Consider the following 10,089-nt stretch of genomic DNA (forward strand, 5'->3'; position numbering starts at 1 on the left):
TTCTTCCATCCCATGGCTAATCTGCGTCTGGCAAAATACATAAGCCAAATCTTTAAGCTTCTCCACGTGCCGAAGCTTGCGCGCCCTGGGGTACCCTCCAAGCAAACAGGCCCAGGCCGAATCTATCTTAAGTACAATGCCCCTCCCTGCCAGCTTCTGCGCCACTTCACTCCAGTAGGTTGCAATCACAGGGCAGGCCCAGAACATGTGAATCATATCAGCGTTCTCTGTGTTACACTTGGGACACGCCTGGCGCCCAGCGTCTCGAAATCTGGAAATTCTCAGGGGGGTCATGTATGCCCTATGCGTGATATATAGTTGTATCTGTTTAAACCTGGCATTCCTCGATACTTTTTTGTGGTACCCCAGGGCGCGCTCCCACTGCCCATCCGCCATCGGGGCCCCCATCTCTGTTTCCCATTCCAACCTCAGGTACCCCAAATCCTTCCCAACCTTTGCCATCAGCATCTCGTACAGCCTGGAGACCTCATGCCCGCCCTCGGATGCGTCATACATAATCTCCAGCGTCGCATCCGGCTCGTCAGCCAATACGGTCTCGGGCCAAGTGCTCCGGACCTCCCTGACCACTCTGTGGAACGTCATGTATTGCCCCGCATGCAGCCCCGCCCCTGCCTCTAGATCTGCGAACTCCGCCAAGGCCCCATCCTGCCAAATGTCACCCACAGTGACCAGCCCCACTGACTCCCAGTATGTTCGCAGGATGGCCCTAAGCTGTCCGTCTTCCCTTGCCAAGGCCACCAGCGGCAGCTGCGGCATGCACGGCAGGGGATCCCCCATCATCCGGCAGGCTCTTCGCCACATGTTCCTGCCCAACGCTAGCATCTTAGGACGCCCCCTCATCCATGTGCTGGATACCCAAATAATCTCTCGCAGGTAGAAGGGGGAGCAGTCCTTTCCCAACAGTCTGTGTTCCGGGGTTTCGTCGTCCGAAAGCCACTTGGCCACGTACTGCAGCTGCGCTGCCACGTAGTAGGCCTCAAAGTTCGGCAGCCTCACGCCGCCTTTCTCATAAGCCTTCTGCAATTTCCACAATGCGACCCTGTTACGCGTGCCCTGCCATAAGAAATCTCTACATACCCTATGTAGTCTAGCAAAAAACCCCTTGGGTATCATGCATGGAATGTTATTGAAATAATGCAGCAGCCTAGGTAGCACGACCATCTTAAGCATAGCACCCCGGCCCATCATCGCTAAGGGTAGTTTCTCCCAAAACCTCATGCACTTCTCAATCCTCCCCACTGCCAATTCAGTATTGTGCCTGTGTTCCTCCCCGGTCGTGTGGTATACGTCTATGCCAAGGTACCGAAAGGTGCTTGTCGCCCATGGGATCCGCAATACTGGCAACCTCTCAGCCGGTATCCCCACATAGCCGCCCAGCGGGAACAGAGTGGATTTCCGAGGGTTGACCGCTATGCCAGAAAGCCAAGCAAACCTCTCCATCACCTCCAAGACATATTGCAAGTTCTCTTCAGGGTATTGGAGGTACAACAGCATATCGTCGGCATACAGGGATATCAGATGGCTCTCCCCCCCCACCTCTATGCCCACCGGGTCATACTGTTGCCGGAGGTAAATTGCCAAGGGCTCAAGGGCCAGGATGTACAACATTGGGGACCAAGGACATCCCTGCCTGGTGCCTCTACCTAACTGCCACCTGTCCGACACTACTGCCCCCGTACGAACTCTGGCTAGAGGCGCGCTATATAATAATTCGGCCCACCTCCTGTACCCTGGCCCCATTCCGAAGTGATCCAGTGCCGCCAACAGCCACGGCCAACGAACAGAGTCGAACGCCTTGACCGCATCCAGCGCCACTATCGCCATTTCGCCGTCTTTGCTACATCCCCATTCGACCACTCTGTGTAGGCGTCTATGATTGTGGGTAATGTTCCTGTCCGGGACATAGCCCGTCTGGTCAGGGTGAATCAGCTTGCCTATCACTCTCCTCATTCTAGCCGCCAAGACAGCTGTTAGGATCTTGCTGTCCTGGTTCAGCATCGACAAGGGTCGATAGGAGCCGCAACCGTGTCCCGGTGTATTGTGCTTGGGGAGTGGCACTATGACCGCTTCCCTGAGTGATTCTGGTAGCTGTCCCAGCTCAAACGCCTCATTAAACATGTCCAGCATGGGTGGGAGTACCTCCTCCCCATACGCCTTATAAAACTCACTGGGGAACCCGTCCGCCCCCGGGGCCTTGCAAGTGGGCAGCTGTCGCACTATCTCTCTGAGCTCTTCCAGAGTGATCGGAGCATCCATCTCCTCTCGCTCTTCATCGCTGATTCTGGGCAGGCCTATATCCCCGAGTACTTCATCTATCTCCTCTCGGCTCCCCCCTTCCCGATCTTCATACAATGTTTGGTAGTATTCTGCGAATGCCCCATTTACCCCTTCTTGCGTATCGATCTCCGCACCCCCTTCGGTGATGACCGATCGGATCGGAGCCCTAGGGGTTTCGCTCTTATATAGCCAAGCGAGGAGCCTGCCTGTCTTGTCCCCACCCGCATGCAACCTCTCAATGTACTTCGTATAATTCAGGTTACAAAGTCTGTCCCAATGCCCAGAGCACCGCTGCTGCAGCTCAGTAACTACTTCCATATCAGTCCCACCCTTCTCCAATTCTTTTTCCAGCTCGATCTCGGCCTCTCGCAGGTCGGTCAGGATTCCGCCCATTAATCCCTTGGACTTCGCGATAGCAACTCCCCTCATCACCACCTTAAAAGCCTCCCACAAAGTACCAGCCGACTTGACACTCCCTGTGTTCGACTCAAAGTACGCGACTATCTCCTCCCTCATGTCCTCCTTGAATACCGGATCCCGTAGCGCTTCCGCCCGAAGGCGCCATGTCGGAATCCGTGCACGTGGGGGGCGCAGCCGCCATTGCATGATTAGGGGCGAGTGGTCCGAGAGGACCCTCGCCCTGTAGTCAATCTGTTCACACTCCGTAAGAATGTCTGGAGTGGCAAAAAAGTAGTCTAGCCTCGTGTGCAGTTGGTGCGGAGCCGAATAGTGCGAATACTGCCTCCCACCCGGGTGTCTCGCTCTCCACACGTCTACCAGGCCTAGATCCGTTAGCAGCGACTGCAACACCTTGGCCGCTGGGCTGGGCCTAACCATTTTGTCATCCGACCTGTCCTCCCTGGGGTTAAGCACACAATTAAAGTCTCCACCCCAGATTACTGTGCTCCCCATCCCTTCACCGAGTCTCGCGCACAGTGTCTTAAAGTAAGTCGCTGTGTCCTGGTTGGGCGCATAAGTGTTTATGATACAGACAACTCTACCTTCCACAATCCCCCGAACCATGGCCAGCCTCCCGTCCGACTCCACAACCTCCCCCAAGAGCTTGAACGGGACATGTGGTGCAACCCAAACCAGCACACCCCTGGCATACGCAGAGAATGTGGATCCAACCACTGTCCCCCTCCATTTTCTCCGCACCATTTCAAGTTTATCCCGTGTCAAATGCGTCTCCTGTAACAAGGCCACGTCTATCCTCTGCCTCTTCAAATACAACATGACCTTATTACGCTTCAGGTAGCTATTCAACCCTCTAACATTCCATGTCAATACCTTAAGGTCTCCCATGATTTATCCGTAGCTCCCACTTCCCCCTCTGGTCTGATCGCCTCCCCCCAGTCCCGACTACTTCCCTTCTCAGTTTCTTCCCCAGGCTCACATAACAACTAACACCCCCCACCCCCCTTACCCAACCAGCTGCCCAGCTCCATCCCTGGATCTCAGGCATCCCCGTGTTCGGTTCTCTTCGGAAGCCCGTGTAGAGAACCCGACAGGGTGTCACACCCCACACAGTGACTAACCTAACCACACACTGGGGTACGAATAAAACGGCCCTCGGATGCCCCCTACATATCTATATCCGCGCTCGCGGACCATGTTCGAAACAGTTAAAAAGTGCATCCCCATCACAAAGTGGCAAAGACTATATTCCAGTCCAAATGTTCAAAGTCAGCCGGGCCCACTGTTTCACTTAACTCTCCCTGCTCCGTCCGCCATCTGCTCATCAGGCTCCTGAGGGCAGTTCTGCGCATCGAGCCATTCCATGGCCTCCTCAGGGGTGTCGAAAAACAGCGTCTTAGCCTTGAAGAAGACCTTAAGTTTGGCTGGGTAGAGTAACATATACTTGAAACCGGCCGTCCGCAGGCGCCTTTTGACCGCCCCAAAGTTCATCCGACTGCGCTGCACTTGTAGAGTGTAGTCGGGGTAAGCAGTGATGGTTGTCTCCCCTCGCCGTATGGTTCCCCCCTTTACGAAAATGTTCCAGAATCTTCTCCCGGTCTTTGTAGTTGAGGATCTTGGCGATCACGGGCCTGGGCGGATTACCCGGCGGTGGCCTTCTGATCAGGGCCCTATGTGCTCTCTCCACTGCAAATCCCTGCGTTAGGGCACCTCCGGTGATCTCCTGCAGCAGCAAAGTCTCAATAAAATCTGTGGGATTCTGGCCCTCAGCTCCCTCCGGTAGGCCCACAATCCGGATGTTGTTTCTGCGGGCCCGACCTTCTGCCTCTTCCGCCCTGCTTTCCAGGTTGCCTACCCTCTGCACCAGGGCATGGATCTCACGTTTGTGCGCGGTGCATTCCGCCACAGTCGGGCCCATCTCCTTCTCCAGGGTCTCTGTGCGCTCGGCCAGGGTTCGCACATCTTGCCTCAGGAGGTTCACGTCCTCCTGTACCGCCCCGACCTGAAGTTCCATCGCAGTTTTCAGTTCGGCCACCGCAAGTTGGAGTTTGGTCTCCCATGTCGCCTTCAGATCTGCGATCGCTGCCAGGACCTCCTGGTTCGTTCCTCCTGCGGCCATCTCCTTGGGCTGGGCCTTCTCTTTGCTCCTGGTCCCCTCGGTGCCAGGCGACGTCTTGGCAAATTCGTCGAGCGTGGGCTGTTTATTCTTCGCCCTCAGGAGCTTGCTCGACATATCTTCGATCAGGAGCGTCCCTTCGATCTCGCTTAGGCCCCAGGCCTGGGGGCACTATGTCCCCCCGTCGCCACACAGTTTCGGCTACCTCCAGTCAGGCTTGCTCTCGCTGGATCGCGCTGAACGTGAACTGAGGGAATCGCCTCCAGAATCCCGATCCCCGATCCTTTGTCCCAACATCAAACGACGGCAGCCATTTTGTCTGCCGGCGAAGCTCCGGCACCAAAACTTCTCGCGGCTCCTGAGTACACAAGCGCTGCACAATCCCGTATGAAAATGCATCCACATGTGCAGCCGAGCTTCGCATTTACAGTCATCACCGACTATGCCACATCGTAGCGGCCGTTGCGCGGATTCAGCCGGATAATGTTCGGATCAGCGGGAGCTCCCGTTCAGGCACGTCCTTTCACATGGCGTCCAAGCCACGCCCCCCCGCTTTCACGTTCTCTTCACCTAATGTTCTACTATTTATTGCATTCTTTTGATATGACTCACTAGGCCCAGAAGAATACTTGCATTCTTTTTTCAGGCACAAGTAGTGAGAAACAAGCATTGGCCAACAGCGATTTTTCTCTTTTTTGATAGAAAGAATCTTGAGTTCTGAATTAAAATCAACTGTACTCCGATCAAAAAAATCTCTAGAGTTGGTACTAAGAGACAACTTTTCCCTTGAAAGATCTTGTTTTTGACCAAGATTTTTTTGCAATGTTATAAATAAACTAACAGCGCAACTTATAGTCCATGGAGATTCTGGTGTGTAAGCAGTGATAAAACCCAAGCCCAGAAACTGGTCAGTGGCCCTGTTCAGCCTGGAGCTCGACTTAACCCAGACTCCTTATACCATATACTATATTAGCCAGAAGTCCAGAGTTGAACATCCCAAAGCCAACCTCAGCAGCCATGTCTTCATGCCATCTTTGGAGAAAGCCCACCCCAGCCAAGAGCTGAACTCTGCACGGCCATTAGCAATATCCAACTTACCCTAAAGCAGAGTGATAGCATATTCTAGTCAAAAAGTCCAATCTGTTCAAAACACAGCCCAGTCTACATCTCAGCTTTTTTTACACATATCGTGACTGCCCTAAACTCAAACCCCAAGCCCACTTCAGACACCAACCATGGAACCCAGCCTGGATAACACCAGCAACCAACCTAGGGTACAATCAAGCTGAAGCTCTGCTCAGATCGAAGCCAAGAGCCGTGTTGGGAGTGAAGGCTAGCGATGCCAAATCCGGATGCCCGACCTGTACAGAATCTGTACCCAGAACTCAAAACTAGCATGGAGCAAAGTTCAGCACTGCTCCACATGGAGGATATTGCCCACTTTCAGCACAGGCAATTTTCCAACAGGTGGCTTTGGTCGTACAATGGGCTGTCAGGAGTGCCCCATGCTCATTTACCATAAAGAGGAAGAGTATATCGGAGCAGCGAAAGGTGAAGGGGCACAGGAGAGGTCTGATTGGAGACGGAACAGGGCATCACAGGTTGTGGGTGTCCCCCCTGCGCACAACAGAAAGGTGGGAGTGCATGCCAACACGCGGGGGGGGGCTTTGAAAAGGTATTCCCTGCATAACAGGAGGGTCAGTGATGGGGGGAGAGGGGCGGGGGGGGGGGAACAGTACAATATGGCCCACAACACCAAATCTTGACGCCACAAAACATGCCCCAGAAAAAAAGGCAGGCAGTTTTCCTAGATCCCACATGGAGCCCAATGTTGTAATGTGGCTTAGAGAGCAGCAGTGTGTGATGTCATGAGCTGGTGGAATGCGAGTGTCTGAGTGTTCTACTGGGGACCGTTAGAGACAGAGAGAAAGCAGCGAGCTGAGAAGTATGGGTGTGGGGGTGAGCCTAGTGTTTCCCTTGTGAAGTTGTGTCTTCAGTGTCCCCTACCATCCCCGTGTTTAACCTGATGGAGAACAGGACCAGGACGATAAAGCACCATAAACTTACCTTGGTGTCCCGGACTTCCACTTTGTTACACCCAAGTCAGTTCAAAAGGCCAACCTTAACTCAGCTAAAAAGTTTAAGTTTCCTATTTCTTTCCTTCTCACCACTCCTTTCTGTTTCACGTCTCTGGGCCTCATTACGAGTTTGGAGGCAGCCATGGTGCCATTAGCAGGATGGCTGCCTCCAAACCTGTGTCCGTGTCCGGATAGTCGGAATGGGGACTTACCGGGTCATTCCAACCTTGGAGGACCCGGTAAATCCCCAGTCTAAAAACCATTCCCCATTCGAGACCCCATAGGGCTCAATGGAAAGGGGGCATGAGCCAATAGCGGGCCCGTTATTAGCTCCCTGGTCCCTTAACGGGTCCCACTAAGGGACCTGGGAATGCGGCGGTAGGGCGTTAACGGCACCGGCATCCTTACCGGTGCCGTTAACCCACTACCGCCGTACTGGTAATGAGGCCCTCTATCCAAACCTCTCTTCCCATGTCCATTTCAATGCACCCTGCTCCCGCATGGTGTATTGGAGATAAAGTTTAACGCTTTGATCAGAAACATTGGTCATTAGCAAAACACCAGCAAGTGGGCAATCCCTTTGCAGAGTGCTATAGAATAATTGATAGTGATTAGTAAGCAGAATATGGCCACAGTGGTAGAGGGGGAAGATGCAAGTGGGAACAGAGACTGGGGTCATGATAGATTGGCAGTACATTATATACACTATTTACAGTTTAATAGGTGTGTGCGCCCTGGAGGGTGATCCATGCAACTAGAAAACAGGGAAGGAGCCAGCGTCAACATGTTTTAAAATGTTTGGCTGAGAGACCATCCAAAATTCCCCTAGTGCCTGCATGCCCACTATAAATTCTTCCTTTGCTTTGTGCACTCTGGCCTTGGTAACCCTGCGCACACACATGCTGTCTCTGCTCTCAACTGTCCAGAAAAAACTGAGGAACAATGGTGAAGCAGAATGATCCGTTTTGAGGCGTTATAGTTACTTGTGCTGGGAATCAAGCAGGGCACCGGCTCATGGTGATGTGGCATGGCCGTAGGTCCCAGCACAGCATATCGGTGGGTCACCAGGAACTACAGTGTTGCCTGGACGTTATGCAGAGATCACTGCAGTGTAGAGACACTAACCTTTCTTCCCTTCCTCTGAGATCAGAAGGCTGAATATCCATTACGCCTGCCTTCGTCCCATTCGATCCCCCTTTCATTCCTATTCCAACAATATCTAGATTCACAAAGCGATGGTAATCAGAAAGAGCCATTTAAAAGCTGAGCGGTCAATCTTTGGCTTCACAGCGGGAGGGCGGTTATATTTATATGGGCCCTGAAGGCTACTCTCCAATTGATACTGAGGTCTGTTAATGCATGTTTAAACTTGGGTTCTTGCTGTAGGGCCCTTTCCCATTGCGGGTTGAGGGTCATGGCAAGAGGGCTGCCTTCCGTTTTCTAATGCCTCAATTCTAGAGGGCGTAAACCTTCCTAAAATAGTGGCTGGCTCCGCTGTAGAAAACAAATGCTGCTTTTATGGGGAGAAAGTGATTTTAAACAGCGGTCTTGAATGCCTGAACTGAGGTTGTTTGCTTACTATCCAGTGATAAGGGGGTGAGGGGCGAGGCAGATTGGGAAGGGCTTGGGTGGCACCAGTTCGACCTTGCATGTTCAAAATTCTGATTTTATAAGCAGGAGCTAAAGGAAGCATTAACCAGTGAACAGAAACTACCACTGGGAAACAAGGAGCTGGTACATATCATTTAGCAAATCTAACTTTCATATGAAGGTGCAAACGTACAATGTTGACCATCATTTATGACTCTTTATGCTTTACATTCCATTTAGATGTGCCCTAATGTTGATTTATAGATTGGCACAGTTATATCCACATAGGTGTGTTAGCCTGCGCAGCCAAAAGCAGCTCCTGGTAGCAGTTGACACCAAGCTAACCAGGCTCTTGTAGGCTACAAGCAGAAGCTAAATAACTCCGAGCTGCCCTCCATTTCGAACCCTGCCTTGTCCCCAACACTACCGTTTCGTTCCCTCGTCCTCTCCAGTTCAGCCCATCACACTTTGGGCACTTGGCCTCAAGGCTCTTACTATTTACCAGCTCGTACTGCCTCTTTTCCAATCTCCCCGTGTCTTCCTCTATGCCGTACCGCCTGCCTCCCCCTTAACACTCGCTTGCACGGGTCTTTTTCTCGCTGTTCCTTTCCCCTCTATTCTGCGCTCTGTCTCCCGTTCCTCCTCCCCTCTTTTTCCACCTTCTCTCGTCTCCTTTTCGCTGCCTCTTACCCCCTTTTTCCACGTCAATGCTCGGCTCTACCCCTCCACTTACTCTATTTCTGTCTCTCCTCTGGCCCCATTCCACTCTAGCCGGTGGTTGACATAGCTGCCTCGCCCCCTCTTCCCAGCACCCTGGGGGGCGGTTGAATCTCACTTACCCCTGTGTCCCGGTGATCCAGAGCGCCCTGTGGCAAAGAGCCGGTGCCAACTTCGCTCTCTGCATCTTGATGTTGCCGGTGCTCGTCTGACTGTCCTTGCCGCAGTTAAAGTCCACGCCTGTGTGTACCTCTCTTCTTCCGGGCCAGACCTCTTCTCTAAGGCCCCTCCCCCTCTGTGCACGGTGTCACATGGCAACCAGGTCGTCACAAAAAGCAAGGTCAGTGGAAGCGCCATCTGACGTTCGGAAGTACTGCACCATGGGAGATGTAGTCTTCGCGAACCTTAGGTAAGATGGCTGTCGCGGAAAATCCACTGAGCAGCATCGTTAATCGACTTTTCAACTGAAACATACCTACACTATGCCAAAGATCACCCTCATTTGTCTACTTTTTTTAAAAAATAAAAACAATAAATTTAGGTCGCGACCTTGAAATTATTTACATAAACATACTCTATTACGTAATTGCAAGTTTCACCTTAGCAGCATTTCCTGTATCGCCAATGGGCATTTACGCAGAGTCGCCATCACTGTGTGCATTTTTAATGTAAAGTAATATGTATAAACACATCCGCTATTTGACACTGCCTGACCCTAATTACTGATCCTGTTGCTTAATTGCAATGTATTATATCCTGCTAAAAACTTGGGCACTGACCAGAAAAGTGATGGGTGGAAGGTTTCGAATGAATCTAAACCACTGGCGATTGCTCTGGGCAACCTTCCACACCACCGTCTTTTAGCCATAGCTC

At 52.2% G+C, this 10,089-nt stretch overlaps 1 protein-coding gene across 2 annotated transcripts in view; it reads right to left on the reverse strand.

The window, feature by feature from the left end:
* Positions 1–9,532, reverse strand: part of ACADVL (acyl-CoA dehydrogenase very long chain) — a 425,803-nt gene extending 416,271 nt beyond the window's left edge. The window contains exon 1 of one of the 2 annotated variants that reach the window (XM_069645887.1): positions 9,339–9,532. In XM_069645887.1, the coding sequence (XP_069501988.1) occupies positions 9,339–9,403 (65 nt within the window). In that variant the 5' untranslated portion in view covers positions 9,404–9,532. The remainder of the gene's footprint in view (positions 1–9,338) is intronic. The other variant, XM_069645896.1, reaches the window with a different exon arrangement.
* Positions 9,533–10,089: the final 557 nt, after the last annotated feature.

This window comes from Ambystoma mexicanum, chromosome 1p, assembly GCF_040938575.1.
Source record: "Ambystoma mexicanum isolate Mex_15411 chromosome 1p, UKY_AmexF1_1, whole genome shotgun sequence".
Lineage (NCBI taxonomy): Eukaryota > Metazoa > Chordata > Amphibia > Caudata > Ambystomatidae > Ambystoma > Ambystoma mexicanum.